The sequence below is a fragment of the Anas platyrhynchos genome, chromosome 15 (genome assembly GCF_047663525.1).
Source record: "Anas platyrhynchos isolate ZD024472 breed Pekin duck chromosome 15, IASCAAS_PekinDuck_T2T, whole genome shotgun sequence".
NCBI classification, from domain to species: domain Eukaryota; kingdom Metazoa; phylum Chordata; class Aves; order Anseriformes; family Anatidae; genus Anas; species Anas platyrhynchos.
Genome location: NC_092601.1, coordinates 18912827 through 18933828, shown reverse-complemented (window position 1 = coordinate 18933828; position 21002 = coordinate 18912827). Strand labels below are relative to the sequence as shown.

General features: G+C 49.6%; 3 protein-coding genes across 8 annotated transcripts in view; 1 reads left to right on the top strand and 2 right to left on the bottom strand.

Moving 5' to 3' along the window:
• GRID2IP (Grid2 interacting protein) overlaps nucleotides 1–825 on the bottom strand; it is a 30461-nt gene extending 29636 nt beyond the window's left edge. For 2 of the 3 annotated variants that reach the window (XM_072023871.1, XM_072023868.1), the window contains exon 1: nucleotides 268–825. In XM_072023871.1, the coding sequence (XP_071879972.1) occupies nucleotides 268–816 (549 nt within the window). In that variant the 5' untranslated portion in view covers nucleotides 817–825. The remainder of the gene's footprint in view (nucleotides 1–267) is intronic. The other variant, XM_038187076.2, reaches the window with a different exon arrangement.
• A 3643-nt stretch (nucleotides 826–4468) lies between these two features.
• ZDHHC4 (zDHHC palmitoyltransferase 4) lies at nucleotides 4469–11971 on the top strand. Its single transcript, XM_027468859.3, has 6 exons — nucleotides 4469–4705; nucleotides 7270–7343; nucleotides 8940–9118; nucleotides 9210–9335; nucleotides 10105–10349; nucleotides 10834–11971. Exons 1-6 carry the CDS (start codon nucleotides 4592–4594, stop codon nucleotides 11116–11118), a joined length of 1023 nt encoding a protein of 340 aa, XP_027324660.3. The 5' UTR covers nucleotides 4469–4591; the 3' UTR covers nucleotides 11119–11971.
• A 354-nt stretch (nucleotides 11972–12325) lies between these two features.
• Nucleotides 12326–20897, bottom strand: E4F1 (E4F transcription factor 1). 4 transcript variants are annotated; one of them, XM_027468857.3, is made up of 14 exons: nucleotides 20630–20897; nucleotides 20259–20401; nucleotides 20033–20147; nucleotides 19448–19653; nucleotides 19106–19226; nucleotides 18681–18833; nucleotides 18201–18367; nucleotides 17768–17992; nucleotides 17357–17462; nucleotides 16277–16494; nucleotides 15725–15923; nucleotides 14805–14965; nucleotides 14113–14175; nucleotides 12326–13453 (listed from the first exon to the last, which is right to left on the bottom strand). In XM_027468857.3, exons 1-14 carry the CDS (start codon nucleotides 20784–20786, stop codon nucleotides 13106–13108), a joined length of 2382 nt encoding a protein of 793 aa, XP_027324658.3. In that variant the 5' UTR covers nucleotides 20787–20897; the 3' UTR covers nucleotides 12326–13105. The 4 variants fall into 4 exon arrangements, with proteins under 4 accessions (XP_027324658.3, XP_071879973.1, XP_027324657.3 ...); XM_072023872.1 differs by having other exon boundaries at nucleotides 20051–20147; nucleotides 20630–20894; XM_027468856.3 differs by having other exon boundaries at nucleotides 17768–17995; nucleotides 20630–20893.
• Nucleotides 20898–21002: the final 105 nt, after the last annotated feature.

Sequence of the window (21002 nt, the reverse complement as noted above, 5' to 3'; positions counted from 1 at the left end):
CAGCGAGCATTGCGCTCCCACTGCGCCCAGGGAGCAAGCACGTGGAAGATCTCAAAGCTCTGTGCAGCACCCTTTATTCCTCCAGCAATCACTGCCACACGGGGAATTTGGCCCCTTCTCTTCGCACTGAAGCCCCAACAGCTTCAATGGCACAGGGGTACCACAAACCCCACAGCACAACCCCCCAGCGCCCAGACTCATCCAGCCCCAAGCCCCCATGGCCACGGCACAGCGGGGTGCCCGGTGCCCCCGCATCCCCAGCCTTACCTTTTTGCTGAACTCCCGTGCTTTCTGCTTCCTCTCCTGGCGCACGGCATCGGTGCTGTGCCCCAGGTCCCGCTGGGGCCGCAGCAGCCCCAGGCGCAGAGCGCGCCCACCGCAGGAGGCCACCAAGGCAGCAGCGGCCGCGGGGCACCTCACGGGCACGCCGTCCACCTCCAGCACCACGTCCCCGGGCGCGATGCCACAGGCAGCAGCGGGCGAGCCGGGGGCCACGCTGGCCACCCGCGGGGGGCTGCCGCCCGCCAGCTGGAAGCCAAAGCGACCCCGGGGTCCCGGGGGGAGGTCGGCGCGCTGCAGGCGGGACAGCACCCCGATGCTGGGGGGCACGGCCGCGCAGCGCCGGGCCAGTGCCAGCAGTGCCGGGCGGCCCAGCGAGGCGACGGGCTGCCCCTCCAGCTCCAGCACCTCGTCCCCTGGTCGCAGGCCCGCCGCCGCCGCGCTGCTGCCTTCCTCCACCCAAAGGACGTAGCAGGGCCCGCGGCCGCCGATGGAGAACCCGAACGCCTCCGGCCAGCCCTCGTTGGTCGCCGGCATGGCTGCAACTGCAAGAGAAAGGGGAGATGGGGCTGTGGGGAGTCTCTGCTCCCAGTGCCTGCTCCTGTAGATGCTGTATGGGGCTGTGCCTCTATGCCTCGGGGGAGGAAATGCCCCCAGAGGGATGCTTTTCCAGTATATTTCCCCCAAAACAGTTTTCACCTTTCCAAGGCCAAAACATCCCATGTATTGCATTAACCTGATAACAGCACCCTGAAACACAAAGATGAGGATTTTCAAAAGCACTCATTTGTTGTTAATTCGTGGGTTAGGACCTGCTCTGGGTGCAGTGGGAGAAGTGTGCTCAAAGGGACAACGGCACAGCTAAATGTCCCAAACTCCTGCAGTCTCTGCCAGGGCAGGACCATCCCAGCTGATGGCTGTGGTGCACTCGCAGCAGAGGAAAGCAGCGCTCCTGGGTGCCCATTTGATGCTGCTGGAGTGTGAGGGCATTCGTTGTCTGCTGACACTCACTAAATTAATTTGCACGCAGAGTTTCACTTCATTTCATCTTAGCTGCCTGAAGATGCTTTATATCCCCACCTTTATTCCACCTATGTTACTTAGCACACATTAAGCATTTACAGAAACGAAACCCAGACTGTTTTATGGGGGCAAGTTATCTTAGGGGGACTATGAAGGCTCATAATCACTCAGAAACATTTCTCAGCAATGCAGCCTTAGTTTCGCACTCTTCAGATCAGGACTCAAAGCAACGCAGCCCAGCTGCTCCCGACAGGCAGCAGCCCCTGCCACAGACCAGCCCCACGGCACGGCACGAAGCCAGAACATGGCACGACCTCGGAAATCTGTGTCAACAACCCCAGGCTGCCCCGTGGTCACCAGCAGCTGCTGGAGACTGCGTTACGAAGGGCACGAGGAGCGCTGACCTCACCAGGGAGTATGAGAAAGGACCGAGCACTGTGCTGCAGCTCGGTCCCTGCCCTGTCAGGATGCTGCCAGCACCACCACGTTCCAGCCAGCAACCATCACCACCCTCCCACCTCGGCGTCCCACTGCCACAGCACTCACGGAAATCCACAGCAGCGAGCCCGGTGGGTGTTTGTGGGGTGCAGCTCTGTCCCACTAAGGGGTCCGGGAGTTCTGGGGTCTCCTCCATGGCCCACAGCAGTGCGTCCTGCCTTCCCGCAGCTCCTGCCTCCTCGCTGCCACCCCAGGGGACAGCATGCGGGCTGCCAGCACGGGGGGGACAGTTGGGGAGCCCCCAAGGAGGGCTGCTGCACCAGGCGGCCAAAGCCACATCCCCAGCTGCTCACTCCAGCCCTGAGCCCTGCCAGGCGCTCCGGGTCGAGGCCAGGCACGCAGAGAGGGCTGCGGTGCCTCTGGTTCCCCCGGTCCTTGCTGACTTTATTCCCATCGCAGAGACCCGCGCACAGACTTCTTGCCGTGCTGGCCCTGGCTGCGCCCGGTGCTGACCTGAGCCTGCAGATTGAGGGGGGATTAGGGCCTGAAGGGAGGTAAAACAGATTACACGGAGGGAAATCCATCACCCACAGGGGCAAATCCCAAGACGGGCTCTGCAAAGCAGCGGGGACGCAACACCTCAAGACCTGGCAGGCCCCACCACCAGAGATTTGGGTGGAAAACCAGAACTTTTGGTGGTGCACGTCTGCCCAGCAGCACGCAACATGCTGCAAGGATTTGGGGTCTAGGCTAACATCAGGGTGGCTGCTCGGGACAGTTCCCTCCCCAGCAGGGCCACCAGCTCCTCGCAGCAGGGAGCATTTTGCAGCCCAGCCCCACACTCCCACCAGCTCCCCCCTTAAGCTGCTATTTCTGATTTTCTCTTTTGCTTCCTCAGCACTTAGGGATCCCGGGGCTTAGCACACTAAGAGGTTTTAGGGTATTACACGTCCTGCTGTGACACCAGCAGGGCTGGGGATCTGCAGAGGGACGGCACATCCCATTACTGACCACACAACAACCCTGCCTTCCCCTCGGTGAGAGGCACCGGGATGGAGTGGAGCAGCCTCCCAGAAACCTGGGCTGTGGGGCACAGGATGGGCAAATCCTTAACGAAGGGAGCTGCAGGGACGTGCTCTGTGGTGGAGGATCCCAGCCTCGCCAGTGTGTTGCGCTCTGCACTGCCCCCGGCCATGGAGCTGTGTGGGTGCTGGGGGGTGCTGCCTGCCCCAGTGGGTGCTACAAAACACCAGGGATCTTTGCTGCTAACTGCCCCAACAGACAAAACTGCAGACACAGCTGTGATCAAAGTTTTTTTTTTTTTTTCTTTTTTTTCTTTTTTTTTTTTTCAGCAAGTGAAGTCATTGCTTCCTTTCCCACCACTTCTAAGTGACTTGAGTACTTTAAACAATGACTAAATGTTGCTCCTTGCAAGAAATTAGTTCTGGGACTCCAAGCTAAATCTGTGGTAACAAGAAGATGGTTTTCTTGAAGACCAGACTTTGATCGAACGAGGCTTTTGGCTGATTTTCACAGCGCTTTGACTGAATGACCCTCACCTCTTTCAGACTCAGCTTGCTGTTAAAACCTTTGCTGCTGTTTTGTCCTGGGGCACAGCTCGGGTGGCCACGGAGCCACACACAGCACCAGCCCCGAGCACGGCCAGCCCCAGCTGTGCACAGACGTGGCACAGACCCTCTGTGTCCCCCGCACAAACACAGCCTCGCACCAAACTTGCAGGGTTGCAGCAAATGTCCCCAGTCTATGGCTGTGCCCAGAGCAGAAATTTTGCTGTAACCAGTAGTAGGAAAAAAAAAAAAAAAAGGTTTTCCACTGTGCCCTCCTGCAAGAGCACACCAGCACTGCTGGTCCTTGTGCTGTGCTCTGGGCCAGCTGTGCCCCTGTGCAAACGGAGGCTGAATGTCCTCTCAGTCTCAGGTTTGATGAGTTGTTGGCTGAGAACTTAGCAGGGAAAATAAGATCCCCTCCTGAAACGCCACCTCATCTGAAGCCTCTCCTGCCCCAATGACTTATTTTCACGTCCCCAGCGCCCTGCAGGGCTTACCTGTGGTGCCCACGGTGCGGCCGCCCGGGACGCAGAGCATGGGCTGGCAGAGTCATCCCAGCCACAAGGCAGCTTCTGGATCAGTTACCTGCGGCAGCAGCCGCCCGAGTTTCTATGGCAAAGTGCCCCGGCACAGTAACCCAATAGGCCACTCGTGAGCGGCACCGCACAGCCCGAGCAGGGCCAGGGGACGGAGCCAGCTCACGGGCAGCGGGCAGGGACCGGCCGGGGACTGCCGGCACCCCCTGACCCCGGGGCACAGCGGGCACAGCTCTGGGTGCTGGGGGTTGAATGGGGGGGTTTTCCAAGGTGCCTTCCAGCCCCTAAGGGCCTGTGACGCTGTGTCACTCTGTATTGCTCTGTGACACCCTGTGCTGCTCTGTGTTGCTCTGTGTTGTTCTGTGTCACCCCATGTCACTCAGTGTCACCCCATGTCACTCTGTGTTGTTCTGTGTCACCCCCTGTCCCCACATACTGCCCCCAAACCCCCCCTCCTTTCCCTTTCAGCACCCCACTTCCAGGCGGTGCCCCTCGGGCCGCAGCACTCGGGGCTCCCTCATGCTCCGGGCGGGCTTTGCTTCAAATCCTCCCCCCCTTAGCGAGAAGCCCCAGACCCCCCCCGCATCCCCTCCAGGCCTCCCCCGGCCCCTCCGCAGCACGGCCCCGGGAGGGGGCGCTCCGAGCGGCGGCCCCGGCCCCGCAGCGCCCTCCGGGGCCCGGCCGAGGCCTGTCCGGGGGCCGCCTCCCGGTGCTGGGGGAGCCACCCCGAGGCCGGCCGGGGCCGCGATGGAGCTGGCGGTGCTGCTGGCGCTGTACCTGGGCCTGCTGCTGCTGGCAGCCGCGGCCCTGCTCGGCGGCTGCCCGCGGAGCGCGGCCGGGGCCTTGGGCGGCGCGGCGCGGGTAGGGCCCGGGGGGCGGCCCCGGGGCTTGGGGGGGCTCTGAGGGGACAGGGGGGGTCTGAGGGGACAAGGGGGGCGGCTTTGAACGAAGAGGGAGGGTTTGGGGCAGGGGTGAGCAGGATACGAGGGCCTCCGAGGGCGGCGGGGCCCTGGCAGGGCTGCCCCGGGCCGGGTGGGATGGGGCCGGGGCTGGGGCTGGGTCGTGCCCCTGGGGCTGGGCCTGGTTCCCTAGGCCCTCCCTGGATTCTCGGCCTCCTCCATCAGTAGTGTATGTCCGAGGGTATGTGTCTGCCCCATAAAAATGTGGGTCTGGGTGGCCCTGTGCAGCCCGGCCTGTGCTGGCAGCTCTCAGGTGGGTGCCCAGCTCCCAGGGGGATGCCCACCGGCACTGCCAGCAGCGCTCTGCATCCTTCAGGCTGCCAAAACCCTGCCCAGGTGCCTGCCCGCACCCAGGGGTGGCCTCTGCTGCTGCTGCTGCGCCAGGCTGGCTGCCCCTGGTCACCGGGGTGGTGGTAGGGTGGCACATCTCGCCGTGCCAAAATCACATTGTCCTGCCCTGCTGAAATCTCCTTGTTCAGTGACAGCCTCGCACTTCACCTGGGAGATGCTCCTCAGTAACGAGCCCCAAGGATGCGCAGCTGGTGGTACTCGCTGCTCCCCTCAAGGGGAGCAAGTCCTGGGGAGATGCTGAGAATGAAAATAGGGAGAGAGTTATAGCTGGTAATAAATGTTTTAGGGGAGGCTTTTAAGGTGAGCTTGTGATAATGTTGCAGGCTGTTGTGTCCTAGGAAAGTGAAGGAATTAGGAGCTTTAGGAGAGGATTAAGAGTTGGTGTTTTGTTGTAAAGGCAGGGAACGAACTGGCAAGGCACTAGCTTATTTCTCTGCCTATTGGGCTGTGTCTGAATGGGGAAAAAAAAGACATAGCAATCTTGCCAAGGAAAGGATAAGGCAATTACTTAAGTTGTAAATAATATTTAGTGCTGCTTATGAGAGTCTAAGCAGACATTGATTTTTGTTTCTAGTGTTACCATTTTGTTTCATAGACACTCAGATCGCTGTGCAGAGAAATTTATTATTTTGCCACATTCCTTAATAGGTACTTTTAAGAAACATGTAGCAATCAGCAACTAAAATGCTGCTGTGTTAGAACATCCCTTTTTGGAGAAATGCAACTGATACTTGTAGGCATGAAATAAACATAGGTAGTCCTAAATTGTTTCTGTAGATGCTGTATTTTAAATTAATTTCTGACTGTAATTAATTAAGTGTATAAATCTGTGAGTGGATTGAAATTGTTTGACTGCACTCCTTGAACACCCTTTAAAGTATTCATCGTGAGCAATAGAAATAACCACTTGCACACAGCACAGCTGTTTTTAGCTCTGTGGCAAGTCATCTTCCACCCCCGAGTCTTTTCCAACCCCCCAGCGGCTCAGCTGCGCAGGCTGCTTTTATTCATGACACAGGTCTCGTTCCCTCACACCTCTGTTATCACCACAAGCACAAATCGTATTCTAGGAGCTTTTTCTTTGATGTAAGAACTGGCTGAAGCACAAGGGATGGGTGTTCTGTAAGTGGGCGAATGATGGGTGTTTCAGGCTATCAGTGCAGTGTAGGGCTGTAATTAACACACAGTTCATTTAAATTTGGATTTAGCAATTGTGTGATAGGTTGCTTTTCTGTCTAGTTGCCTAATGCGTCTCCTGTTGCAGTATTCAATCTCTTTTTAAAAAGGCTTGTAACTTGAACTGCTGATAAGAGGCATACTAGTTAAAAGAGAAATATTTGACATCTTCTCAACCCTACATATGTTTTTTGCCTTCTGGTCTTTCACATCTAAGATAAAAAGCTCTGGCTGCATATTTTCTCTTCGTGTCTGCTAGAAATAGGCTCAGCTGCTCTATTTCTTCCACCGCTGATGGAGCAGCGTGTTGCTATAGAGATCTGTCATCTTCTGAACAGCAGAGCCAAACAACCCCAGAGTCACAGCCTATTGCGGAGGATGTCCCTGAATGAAGACAGGCAGCTTTATTCTGCATTGTGTCTGCCTGGTTTTGAAACGGCACTCAGACAGACGTGGAGCTATCGGGCTGAATCGTGGCTGTAGCTGAAGAAGCTGGGGTTTTGCTTTGTGGTTTTGTGTATTTGTTTGTTTGTTTTTCTGGAGGATAGCAGGCTTTATCTCTTTGCTTATCTCTGCTTACATCTGTTCGATGGCCTGATGGAGCTTATTGTAGTTGAGAAATTGCTCAGTTCTATCCCCTGCTCAGCCACTGACCCAGTCTTTAACCTGCTAAAAGCTCCTTATAACTTTCACACATTAACCCAGATAAATTTGTTTGTGCCTGCTGGGCTTCAGGAATAGAGAACATCACTCCCCTTTTGAAAACCCCAACAACTGCTTGCCTAGGAGCTCAAAATGCCCTAAAGATGGGCTTCCTCCCTGGTGATACGGGTACAGGGATATATAAGTGGGGGGCGAGGTGACTTACATTTTTGTTTGAACTGTGCCTGTGGCAGAAGTGATGTGCAGTACCAGTAACAGTGTTTTCATTTGCCTCAGGTATTGTCATTGGTAATCCCCACACGGCTCCAGAGAGCGACACAGAAGGTGCTTCACAGGCTGTTCCACACACGGTAATGCACGTTTATTATATGCTTTTGACATTATTTTTGCTAATGTTTCTGATTATTATTGATGATCTGCTGCCACCGGAGCTTTTGGTGTTACCCTCAGATATTCCATCTTCATTAGGGATGCTTGGTGGGGATTACAGATTTCCCTTAAGGTTTGCCATACTGTCGTCTTTCTGTTCCTTCTGTTGAGAAGATGGGACTCTGAAATATGTGAACATATTTGACAAAAAATGTGGCTCAGGAGTTTCCACTACAACAGATGCTGGTCACACTGGTGGGAAGCTGCATCCACAGGAGAATTACAAAACAAACACCCTGGCAGCTGTGGAATGAGCGTAGACAGAGCCAGTGATCCCTGCTCCCCCTCAGATCCCATTAGTCTTAGTCCAGCAGCCTGGATGTGCAGGTGGCTCAAGGGGAAGCTGCACAGCTGCCAGCGTGCAACCTGCTGTATGAAGGTGAATTTTGTAGTGTCCTGTAAATTCGGGTGCTTTAAGATCTGCTTCGGGAACTACTTAAATGCCCTTCCCCTGGGGGTGGCAGCTCCAGTTTGCCAGGCACTCGAGGGGTGTCTACAGCTGTCGATTGCACACTGCTGCTGTTCCGTCGCCTGCTGTGCAGATTTTCTGGTGTTAGTTAACACAGCCCAGGAGAGTGGTTTCACTGTCAAATGTGCAGCCAGCAACAGAGCAATTATCTGATGAGCCTGGTGTAGTTGTCACTGCTAACTTACACGGGGTGCTGGAGGCACTTGGATCCTTCAGGCACGCCCTCCTGCTGCATCACCTCATTCTCCAAGAGACTTTTCATCTCACGCAGAGGTGCAGCACTTGAGGGAGCCTTCCTGCAGCCCTGCAGCTGAGAGATCACCAGGAAACGGTGTAGGAGAGAGCAGGAGAGGAGATCTTGACACGCCTCTTATGAGTTATTTCAAACTGGTGGTGAAAGTCCAGCCAACTGGTGTACCATGCAAGGAGCTGTAATGAAAGCTGCACTCCTAACGCATGGCTTATCCGGTGTTGGTTTGCCAGGCTGCTGGAAACTGTGGCACAGCTGATGCACCCCAAAGCAGCCTGCGTGCCAGGCACTGTGCAGCTTGCCTCGCAGAAGCTGTGGTCTGCTGGCAGGCTGGAACCAGCGCTCGCCATTGGTAACCTCCTGCCACGCTTTCTTTTAGAACAGCTGCTTACAGCTCCTCTGTATTACAGGTTTTTAAATTCACCTTTTGTTGGGGGGTTTTCTTTGCTTTCTGAGCAGCGTGTAGCAAATCTCTTTTGGCAGAATATTTTGTGGCCTATTGCTGTGACGTATTTTGGCAGCACACGGGGACTATGAGACTGTACTTGACTGAGAGAAAAAAATCCAGAGGACATGCTAATAATGGAAGCAAATTTAGCTGGCGTTTTTTAAGGAGTTCATGTGCAAAGAAGAGGAGTCATTGGGTGAGAGAACACTCTCAATATGCAGTCCATGTTGGCCTAAAAACCTAAAAGAGATGTCCCCTTGCATTTGGAAAGCCTGTGCTGATCACCTGAGTGTACTTGATCTATTAATTGGGATGCTGAGCATAACCAGACAGTCCCCTTTCTGTTGCAGGAGCCATTTGTTCACTGTCTTGCACGTAGCCTTGGAGGTGGCAGTCTATGCTGAATACACGTGGGAAGTGTTTCCTTATTGCTGGGAGCTGGAGTTCCACCTCCTCCTCCTGCTCCTGCCCTACCTGCTGCTGGCTGGGAACATCGGCTGCTTCGTTCTCTGCTCCCGCGCCGATCCCGGTAAGCTCATGCCGATTGTTGGAAAATGGAACCAAAAACTGTTGCCAACACCAATGCTTTTACTATTTACTCTTGTTTTTGTTTTTCACAGGTATAATAACAAAATCAAATCATGCATCACTGATGAAGATTTATGCGTATGATGGTGCGTTATTTCAGAAAGGCGTCCGGTGCCCTACGTGTGACATGGAGAAGCCAGCCAGATCCAAACACTGCCGTAAGAATTTAACTTGCTTGGCAAGCATAACAGTAATGTACTCCCAAATTAGTTCGTTATCAGTAACTGCAGTTCACACTATTTTTGTTTTGTTGCCCCACTCAGTACATATAGGATTTTGTTCATTTTTAGCAGGGTCCCAGATCTCAGCTGCCCTTTGCCCATTCACGGAACTATTTTGCAGTTAATTATTCTCACAGAAATTACCAGTTCTGAGGGTATTGCTTTGGGTCAGGGATAGGCAAGCATTTGAGTATTTAGAGGTGAAATAAAAATCATTGCCTGCCAAGAGCTGAGCTCAGGATTTTGTGTTTCTCTTGCAGAATTTGCTGTTACCATCATCACTTAAAATAAAGCAGGGAGATACAATCTCTAACTTTCACATGCCACAATGGGCAGTATTGTCAGAGAAGCCAAAGTCACAGAATCACAGAATGGTTTGGGTTGGAAGGGACCCTAATAAAGATCATCAGATTCCAACCCCCTGCCATGGCCAGGGACACCTTCTACTAGGCCAGGTTGCTCAAAGCCCCATCCAACCTGGATCTAGTCTTGGTTGGTGAACAAAAGAAGAAATGAGGTACACATGTTTGTTTTTAATGTTTATTTCGGGGTAAGTGGTTGAAATTCATTGATTTGTTTAAAATATTATCACCTAAATCACGGCCACTGTTTTTTCTTGGATAAATAGCTTTTTGAACCTGTAAAAATCAAATCGATTACTCAAAAGCCAACTAACCAAGCTGTCTTGTCACTCACTTTTGATCAGGTTTTTGCAATGTCTGTGTACACCGTTTCGATCACCACTGTGTGTGGGTCAACAACTGCATTGGTGCCTTCAACGCAAGGTATTTCTTCTTCTACCTCTTCACGCTGACTGTTACGGCCGCAACCATTGCGATCATCACAGCAGCGTTTCTCATCCAAGTGGTGCTGCTGACAAATATGATGCATGGGAGTTACATTGACGACCAAGGCCAAGAGCAGGCTGTAGAGATTCGCTTTCTCATTCAGGTAAGCTTATGCTCACTGGGCCGTTAACCTACCTGAAGTTTAGATTCCCCAGTGCTGGAATTTAACTCACCAAAGAGCTGCTCAAACTGTATTGTGTCACCAAAACCAGAAGTTGTACTAGATTGTGACCTCTTTGGCAGTTTTGCAGTGCTTCTGCGTTGATGATTTTTTTTAATAAAATAATAAAAAACTCTCTAGTACAAAAATATAAACATTCGGAAATAAATGGATTTAGAAAATACCCCCGCTTATTAGCAAGCTTTGAAAGGAAATAAATTTCTGGAAATCCGCATGCTTTTACTCAAAGATTCAATTTGGAATGGAGCATTGCTGAGCTGGAGGGAGGATGGGGCTATGACCTTGTTTCTGGGGCTGAGGTTACGTGTATAGACAAGAATTTCAGGTGGGATGTTGCACTGTCTGTAACGCCGTGTGATTTAGTACTCCAACTCTGTAACCAAGTTATTATTTTCTTTCCTTGCAGCACCTTTTCCTGACTTTTCCTAGGATTGTCTTCATGCTTGGGTTTGTTATTCTTCTCACACTTCTGCTGGGTGCGTACTGCTGTTTCAATCTCTATTTGGCCTTAACCAACCAAACTTCCAACGAGTGGCATAAATCCCAAAGATCTGGGTGTTCCCGCCATCCAACACTGCAACCTTGTGACAGACAAGTTATATACAAAAATATTTATTCTAAAGGAGTCTGGATGAATTTAAAGGAAATCTTTAAGCCTCCCACAGTGCTGGAAAAAGAGAAGAAAACATGAAACTACTACCCCTTTGATTAGGCTTTTTTTTATTTTTTTAATTTTTTTTACTTTTTCTAAGACTTTGATTCAGCAGCGTGTTTTGATACCACGAGCAACTTTTGTTTAAAAAAAAAAAAGTTATTGTATTTCAGTTAATTAGAAACTTTATTTTCATAAAGGTGATGAATCTTCAGAAAATAGTGTTTGCAAGTTTGTCTGTAACACTGCTCGTAACAGCTGTTAAAGCGACGTGTCAGTCTTTTCAGACACAAGCACAGCCCAGAAGCAGCTGTACAAGAGGTAGGTTCGGCTGGGGTGTGCACACACACATGCAAGGGTCTTAAAAAAAAAAAAGTTACTGGTTGTGTGCTGCATAACATATGCCACTGCACAACAGGCAAACTGAGTTCCTAAATTACTTTGGTACGTCTTAATTATGTCTTCCTGCAGGAGACTTTACAGCAATGTAGTGAGGACGTACATGCGGAACATCATATAAAGAGACATCCGTTGTTGATTATTCCTGTAGGAAGGCAGGATGGTGCAGTGGGCTGTGAGATGCTGCTTAACAGTGCCTCTGCAGAGCACTACTTAAGATACTTGACTTAGTGCGATGTTATTAGAGGGACCAGTAATGAACTTGCTGGCATGAAGAAGCAAGCTTGGTCCAACAGACTGCAGTGAATGCCTTTACTTGGCATATGATTAACCCGTTACTATTAACAACATGTAGAATGAAGGAGAGACCTGATCCTGCCATAGGTATTTCTTTGTGGTTCAGGTATTTTGCTACAGGGGAAGTAAAAAGCTGTCAAAGCTGTTTCTAAGGCTGCTCACCTGCATTCACAGAACAGGCACCTCTAAAAGCAGAGTGGTAATATGGCCTTCCACTTCTGCACAGGGATGTTTTCGGTGAGCTCTGAAAGGCACTTGGGCAGTGTCCTTCCAGAGAGAAGTATATTTATGGCTATGCAAGTGACCTTCTGAAATCCCTCTAACTGGAAGGTTAACTACAGATCACTTGAAAGACCTCCACCAGCAGGGATGTACTGGCTGCTTTAAGAGATACGCGTTTGTCTCAGGGGAAGACCGTTTTTGACTCACCCAATGATGAGGGTGAGTCAAATAGTAAGTATTACTCGCAATAGTAAGTAGCCCTGTTCTTTTCTCCTTCCAGAAATTCTTCTGTTTGAGTGACAATATAGCAGAAATTGGAAAAATAGAGTAAGAACTTTAAATAACTTTATTTTTAAAAATGTATTTACATGCCAAATCTGTACAATATGCAATTATAAATCCATATACGATTTTAAAAAAATCATGTACACTATGGCTTTACACACCAACAGACTAGCTCTCAGAGCAGCCTGTCTGGCTTTGCAAGGGTACAATGATGCATTCTTTCATAGACCAGTACATAAGGCTACTCGTCCAGAATACAAAATAATAAAATAAAATAAAATAAAAAAAAAAATACTGCAGTACCATGCCTTAGGAGAAGTAAAGTAGTGAGGTTAAAGGCATGAAAGTGTTTGACTGGTAGTAAATGCACGCCAGAATGCCTTAGGTTTGGTATTCTTGTTTTGTTTTAAATGCATATGATTAATTTAAGTAGTCTCTTACGAGACCCTATTTACTTGTTTCACTTTCTGAATCTTTTTAAATTTAAACACCAGAACGCTACTGTCCTGTGGTCAGAGGTAAATGCTTTGCAAAGGCTCTTCCTTTATTTGAGGCAGCTGTACAAAACACTGAGACCGTCAAACGTGGCATATTGGTCGCCTCCACAGTATACCCACGCGGAGGTTTTTAACTACTAATTGCCGTTTTAAACAGAAAATAGCTCAGGCCTGTATCATCCTGTTAAGACACTTACTTATAGAGGCATTCCCTCCCTTGCTCTCTGAACAACTGTAATGGCGAACTTAGAATTGATCAAATTCCCCAACCTGGAGAAAAATAATTAGTTTTACATTAACATCTGTCAGTAGCTGCACGTTGATGGTTACACAATCACAGTCTGGACTTCCACCTCCCCCTCCTGGGAGGCAATCACAAACTCTCCTGCATGTTCCATTATTTCAATGTCCTCTGATGCCACCATGGTCACTGTCGCTTCTTCTGTCTCGATGCTACCCTCTGTAGTCAGCACCGCTCCTTCTCCGATGGCAGAAGCCAGCGTCATGGCCACCTGCTCCGTCAGGCTTTCAGGGGTCGCAATGGTGATGGTGTCTGCAGCATCCGTGGTTACTTCGGAGTTCTCTGCCACGGTGACGTTCTGCACAATGATCTGGTGACCAGAGTTTGCTTGATTTACTATTTGTTGTACAACTTTCATAATGTGGCTGTCGACCTACATGATGAGAAAAGAGGCCAAGTTATTTCTCGATGTGTTGCACTCTGTTAGAAGTGCATACAATTATAACCCTAATCACTGCGTGATGACTAACAGCACAGTACTACAAGCAGCATTTAATTCCAGTTTCCTCCAGCTGTTCACTGAAGTTCTCATCAACCCAAGAACAGCAGACTCTTAGAACAAGTTGCATCTCATGTCACTGAAGACGTTTCTCCAGCAGGGTACTTTCTACAGCAAGTCAGATCATAGCAAAACCGTAACAACTCATGCCCAGTCATTCAGACTGGCTGACTACAACCGAAGAGCCTCTGACTGCAACCACCGGTTTCTAGCATTCACGAATTCCTTAGGAGGATGACTTTCCAAAGGCCAAAGCGTTGTACAATTCTATGTAGCCAGCAGCTCCATTCTCATGTATTAAGCCCTCCAAGTTCCTAGCCACCATCACTCACAGGATATAGAGTTAGACAGAGCTTTGGTCAAACCCAGCACGACCACTGTTGCATTTTATACAGACAGGTCTGCAAAACTGCACCGGTCAGTAAATAAATTACTTGAAGTTGGGTTTATTTAGCATGGCTTTCAGACTCTAAAAGTAATTCATTTTACCTACAGAAAGGACCCAGAAAGAACAGTTTCAATGGCTGCTTTACCTCATGTCTTGTTCCCTCTATTATTTCAGTAGCTTCACTGGTCTCCATGTCTTCAGTAGCAGTCTTGAAAGACAAAATACAATGATTCCCTTTTTAGATTATGATGAAAAATCTTCTATTTCCGAGACACAAGACACTAAGATCTTTTATAAAAGTCTTCCTGCTTCTCCTCCATGATGCAGTAACTACTCTAAAGACAAAAACTTAAAGTTTCCTCTAAACCCCACTATGAAGAGCTACTTCAGAGTAATGCAAAGTGCTCACAGACAACCAAAAGAGAACATCCTCTCTCAGCAGGACTCTGCCAATGGGCAGATTTTTTCTCCTGTTAGTAGCAGCCGCAATGTTTACTATTGCAGCATTACAGGCACTCAATAACGGGCTGTTATTCAGCACAGATGAGGGCTAGCTCCTTGTCACAAAGAGGAAGAAAATGAAATGCATCATTCATTGGTTTTGGCAGCCAGAGACAGTTAAAAAATGTTTATTTCAGACAAAAAAAAAAAAAGCTATCTAAAAATGGGAGAAAAGAAGAATTAGATGTTGAAAGTAAGCTGAAGCAAGGACAATCCTGAACAGTCAGAAGTTCTCTGTCTCAGCCTTCTGATTAACTATGGACAGTCTTACCCACGTGCTCACTTTTGTGCCTTTGTTACATGCAGGACAACAAGATTTTTTGCCCCATTTCTTACCTCAATAATGTATTCCTGAGTGTCTGCCACCACTGAAGAAAACTCTACCAAAACAGTATGAGGATCATCAGAGATGACTGTTGCAGCTAAATTATCAGCCGACTGACTTTCCTCAGACACTATCACTTCCTCCACCTCTTTCAAAGCCAGGAGGCAGCCACCTGATTGGTATTCCAAAAGTGAAGGAAAAAACACACATTATTTTCCAGAACCAACTCAAATATTGGAGTACCTGACAAGTACTCTGCAGCACTAATGAGATCCCTTTAACAGGATACCGCTGACAAACGGCCAGCAGTCAGCATGCTCTAATCCTACCAAGCCAAATACGGACCTAGAAGAGGCCTCTGCTACATCAGACAGACCTGAGCCTTCAGCAGAGCAGCTGCCCAGTGCAATCTGAAGAAATACACAACTAAATTCAGATGCGTAAAATCATACAGGATTTCAAAAGCTGTATGTGAAGAATACACAACAGATGTAAAACTTTTGGCATGGTTTAAGCAGTGTATCTTTTCTGCTTGTGCGCTGCCTTTCAGGATCTATCCAGGAAGCTTTATTGTAAGGATAACACAGGTTCATGGGACAATCTCAATGCATCATCATCACTACCCACAGAGGTTTGAAAATCCACACTTAAGAAGCAAAGGAGCAACAGTGGCCATTTTTTGGCCTAAACGAAGTACCGATCAACACAGATTGAAATATATAAATAAATAAATCCCCGCATCCCTTCTTTTGACGTGACAGAGATGCAGATAAACAAGTGACCTTGAATGAAGGTCATCAGAACCATCCTAAACATTTCACACCGCCCTGAAAACTCACGATCATTCAGCCAAAATGCAGCCTGTCCAAAACAGATCCCAGAACACCGACATCCACCCCCACCGCAGCACAGAGCAGCTTTGCCATCTCACCTTTGGTCTTTAAGTGCCTGTTGAGAGTACCGTGCTCTGCAAACCCTCGCCCGCACTTGTAGCACTTGAAAGGCTTCTCCCCTGTGTGGTGGCGGATGTGGCGGACCAGTGAGCCCTTTTCCCGAAAACCCCGACTGCAGTACTGACACACGTAAGGCTTATCCTCCAAATGCGTACGGAAGTGGACTTGCTGGGCATTCTGTACAGAGAGAGAAGTAACAGAAGCTCAGTGACAAACTCAAGCAGTACATTAGCTTTCAATGTAAGAGTCAGCATCTTTGAGGACTTGTTCTTATCAAAGATGTGTCAAAGACGTTTGCATTCCTATTACATGAAGTTTCCATACACAAAGGAACAGTTTCCTCAATAAAACCCTCACGTTTATAAGACTGTCCCTCCTTTCCCCATTAATAAAAAAAGCATTTTCTGCTCTTGTAAAAGGCAGGTGAGCAGGCATTTGTTCATTCAGTAGTGAAGCTTCCTAGCTTCTCCCAAACCCTAGCTCTGGAAGGGGAACTTTGAAGGCAACCCTGTTGTGCAAGGGAGACACACCTTTGTCTTGTACCGCTTGCCACACTTTGGACAGGAATATGGTCTCTCGTCAGAATGCACCCTGCGATGCCCCTTCACATGTGCGATGGTCTTGTAGAGCTTGCCACACTCGCCACAGCGGAACCGCCGCTCATTCACGTGCACTTCTTGGTGCTTTTTTAGCAGATAACCCTTTGTGAACTCTTTGCCACACTCCTCACACTTAAAAGGCTTGTAATCTAGAGAGAGAACACATGGCGGATACAGGACAACCAGGAGCAGCAAAGCAGGAAAATCCTGCAGTCATTACCGAACCCAAGGGGTATTACTGCATTATGTATTATGTATTACTGTGAACTGGCATTCCCTGCTACTGCACAGTAAGAAAACCTGGCAATTTTACCCACCCACAGTAGCTCAGGTTATCGTTATCTGGCTAATGAAAATGGTGCAGTTACTCGCTTGTGTCTTACAGGAAGCAAGACTTGTCTTGGGACAGTTTGTAGTGTACAGATCATGGCTAACTGATGGCTAAAACAGATCACAGAGGCCGTTCTCTGAACACAAACCAAAAGCAGGAAAAAAAGGCATCATGCTGCTGACTGCACTGCCCTCTTCTGCACTTCAGCCCTTTCCAGAAAAGTATCTAGTACTGCCATAACAAAATTCTTACAGAAATTTTAATCCAGAAAAGAAGCAAAGTGATATTTTCAACGCAGAGCATGGGCTTTGTCTCATTCATAAGTGAATTCCACCCAGATGTTGATCTTGGGGCCTTTGGTGTCTTTCAAGGAAGCCTTTCAACACATATCACCTCACTGCTCTTTTAAATCGGCCCCTGCATAAAACTCTACTTCTGAGGATGCAATGCAGGTCCTGGAACATGGAGCCTGTTTTGCACTTCTTTCACGCTCTATTCTGGAACTTCACAAAAGTCAACTGCTCCAACCTTAGCATGCAAATGTGAAAAGCATCGACTGGATTTGTATGGCTGAAGGCCACGTAAAGACAAGGAACGTGAGACAACAAAAAGTGCACCACGTTCAAGATCATGGTAAGACATGGTGCATTTAGACAACGGCATATGCAGCAGAGCCTTACCTAAATGGCCTTTGATGTGTGTTTCGAGGGAAGTAGCTTCACTGAAGGCTTCATTACAGTGAGGGCAAACGTAATTCTTGTACCCGTTTGTTCTTTCTGCATCTGTCTATTGGAAAGAAAAGAGTACAGCATATATGGCTTTTGTACTGGTACATACAGTTAAGTATTACTACCTAAATTCCCAATTAAATACCCCAGCTTTGACAAGGAAGATTTACATGTTAACAGAAGAGCATGCACTAACATACACGCTTGCAACGAGCACAAAGACACGCTATAGAAATTGGCACAAAGACACAGGGACAGGGAGACCTGCACGGAGCACAATGTGCACGGCGATCAGGCTAACACCACCGTAAACAACCAAGCGTAGGCACAGATTAAGAATCTATTTCGGAAGTACAAACGTACAGACTCTGCTTGTTCTATTTCAACACACTGTTCTGCACAGGGCTCCTCTTCTGCTTCCACCACTTCGTTTTCTAGTTCTTCTGCAGCCGGTACAGCAGGCTCATCTGGCTTCTGCACTTCTTCCACAGCAACTCTCTCTATCACAATGCCAGAATTCCTCATGGCCTGCCTCAGCAGATTCTCGCTGTTTGGTTCCCCCTCACATGGCAGCTCCTCGGGATGTGGCTGCTGAAGGAATGAAGAGCCCAACAATTGCTACAGCAAATACACAGGCTTTTTTTTTTCCACAGCAATATTGGTAGAACAGTAACTATTACCAAGGTGACTAATGCCATGATATCAGGCACCTAAGAAATTTTCACGAAGTAAAATATTTCAAAAATACTTCTTTGCATAAAATACAAGGTGGGTATTCAAGAGAAGCAACACTCACTTCTTGGTCCAGAGATTTTTCATCTACGACAGGAAGCTCCTGCATTTGGACGTGGACTTCATGAAGCACGTTGCCTTTTGCATCTGTCACTAGATGAATCACAGGCGAGGTCTCAATGGATTCACTCGCCATTGATGAAACGGTGTCTGCATTTGAACTGCAGGAACCTTCAAGAACAGCAGCAGAATTAATCACCTGGTACACTGCCAATCCCTCTAAACACGTGTCTTAGAACACGAGGTGCCTGTTAAAACCACCTTTGTACCAGATCCTGAAGCGTTCTTACAGTTGGTGCCTGACTATGTGCACTTTGGGTTAATTGTTTGGATTGATATAAAATTACTTTTTCCCATGCAAAAGGTATGAATTGAATGCCACAGCAGTATGTTTTTCCTCAAATGAAAAAGAATTTATAGTTTGAGTACCAGGAACACGCTCGGTTTGATCAGACACAAGGCAGGCATTTACAGCATCACTGACCTGCAGGCAAGTCATCTTTATTGACGACTATTTCTTTGTTCATGTTGAAGCGAATTTTTTCCGTGCAAGGCGTCAGAGATTTCAGGTGCCGAGTCAAAGCTCCCGATTCCCGGAAGCTTTTTCCACATTTCTTGCATTTGTAAGGTCTTTCATCTGGGAATAAGAATCAAAATACCTGTGTTAAACTATCCACTGCCAGTTATTAAAGTTCTGTGCAATAGCCTTAGAGAAGAATGCGTTCAGCTCCTTACAGCAGGGAAATTAAGCTCATCCCACAACCCCACACCACCTTGCAACACCGCAGACATCAGGGAGCTCAAGAGCTCAGCAGATGATGGAAAGTAGGAATAAATTCTGCTCTAAAGTACGCTGGATAACGACACACAGCGCACTGCAGCAGTAAGGAACAATTTGGATACTCTTACCAGTGTGGCGCCGATGGTGTCGAATCAGAGACCCCTTTGTCCTAAAGGAAGTTCCACAGAGTTTACATTCATAGTCCTTCCTGCTGCTGTGAGTGATCATGTGAGCTTTGAGGATGCTTGCCTAGGGTAAGAAATGCGTTTTAAAAGACGTTTCAAATGATAAAGGGTGTTACATTTCAACTATGCGCTTTTTATCAAGGAAAAAAAGTTCCTTTACAAAAGTAAAGTTCTAGCTTTAAAGTATAGCATGCAGTAGAAAAGCACATTGTTATCTTGAGACATCTTAGTGCAACGGCCAGCCTAAATATCGCTCTAATCTACCAGAGTGGAAGTCATACTTACCGTTTTAAACGTCTTCTGGCACATTTCACACACATATCGCCCTTCCTTGTTAACCAGAAGCTTAACCTTTATCAGTTCTGTGGAAATATCCTGCTCCTGATCATCAGGGTTGCTTTGCTCTTCAGCGACTTCCCCATCAACGTCACCATTTGGGTTTTCAAAAACGTGGTCTCCTGCAACGATGACTTCTTTTATGTGCCCACTACCTGGGAAAAGGACACAAAGACAGCTATGCTCTTTACAAAAGACAGCTTTACGTGACTAGATCAACTTACTCCTTCAGCATTTCAAGCGGTAGGAAGGAGAAGTGGAAGGAGAAACCCTGGGATGCTGATCTTTATAAAGCTCTTGTTGTTATAGCATTAATGATACAACGGCTATTTCTGCAATGAAAGTTTAAATCTAGTTTGTGTCCCCACAAAGCTGGCCTAGGGATGCCTCTTGCCTCGTTACGATAATGCTCAGTCCCAAGCATGCAGCACAGAAACGTCATTCACCCAGCCAAAATGCAGATCAGACAGGAGAGGATGCAGGACCAGGTTCCTGACAGCAGGGATGTAAAGGCAAGCACGCCGTGAGGCTCACCTCCTATCTGGAGCTCACCTACTATCGCTGACGCGTTCCCGATCTCATCTGCTATTGAAGACGCCTCAACAACAATATGGGCAACCGTTATGGACTCCTCCACCGAGGGCACAACCTGCCGTGACAGAACACATTGTCGCAGGAAAGTTTCATTAGTTTTATTACTCTTGAAGCCGTAGCACTGCGTTCTGCCCCCCCACAGCCCCTAAGACCGTTTCCCCGTCACCTTCTGTGCCTCCTGCGGGAGGAGCGGCGGCGCGGCGGGCTCGGGGGCTCTCTGGCAGCCCTTCTGCAGCTTGTGCTGGACGAACTCCTCCAGGGACGTGAACTCCGCCTGGCAGCGGCCGCACCGGTGCACGTCGGCCTCATCTGCACGGAGAAACCGGGGGGGTCCTGGGGGCTGCCGGGGGGGCACGGCCGGTACCCAGCACGGCACCGGGGCGCTGGCACAGCCCGGGGGACCCCCAGCACCCCCAGCCCCCAGCCCTCAGCCCCCTCCCGGTGCCCGCCGCCGCCGCCCCCTCCCCGCCCCCCGCTCCCCGCGCCGCCTCCCCGGGCCCTCCCGGCGCCCCCCGGCCCCCGCCGCGGCTCCGGTACCTTCCTCGGCGAAGGGCGCGGGGAGGCCGAGGAAGGCGGCGGGCCCGGCGGGGCAGGAGCCCGGTGCCGGTGCCGCCGCCGCCGCCCCCCGCCGCTCCCCGCCCGCGGCTGCCGTAAGCGCCGCCGGCCCCGCGCCCGCCGCCGTCGCGGCCTCCATGTCGCAACGCGCCGCACGGCCAAGATGGCGGCTTTACGGCCGTGTCGTCATAACAACGGGCCGCGGGACGGCCGCCCAAAGGGGCTCGGCGGGGAACGGCGCCCGGCGCGGGGGTTCCGCGCTGAGGAGGTTCCTGTGGGGGGGGGGCAATGGGTGCTGGAGGCTGGGGGCTGAGGGTGCAGCCCCCCCCCCGCGCTTCAGGCTCCGCTCCCCCCT

Bases quoted from the DNA above. Each gene is read 5' to 3' on its own strand.
- ZDHHC4 (XM_027468859.3), top strand. From the start codon at position 4,592: ATGGAGCTGGCGGTGCTGCTGGCGCTGTACCTGGGCCTGCTGCTGCTG. The intron at 4,706-7,269 runs GTAGGGCCCGGG...CATTTGCCTCAG, and splicing joins CCTTGGGCGGCGCGGCGCGG to GTATTGTCATTGGTAATCCC. The intron at 9,119-9,209 runs GTAAGCTCATGC...TGTTTTTCACAG, and splicing joins CTGCTCCCGCGCCGATCCCG to GTATAATAACAAAATCAAAT.
- E4F1 (XM_027468856.3), bottom strand. From the start codon at position 20,786: ATGGAGGCCGCGACGGCGGCGGGCGCGGGGCCGGCGGCGCTTACGGCA. The intron at 14,176-14,804 runs GTAAGAAATGGG...TTGTCTTTCAAG, and splicing joins CTCAGGAATACATTATTGAG to ACTGCTACTGAAGACATGGA. The intron at 13,454-14,112 runs GTAAAGCAGCCA...CTCATCATGTAG, and splicing joins TAGAGGGAACAAGACATGAG to GTCGACAGCCACATTATGAA.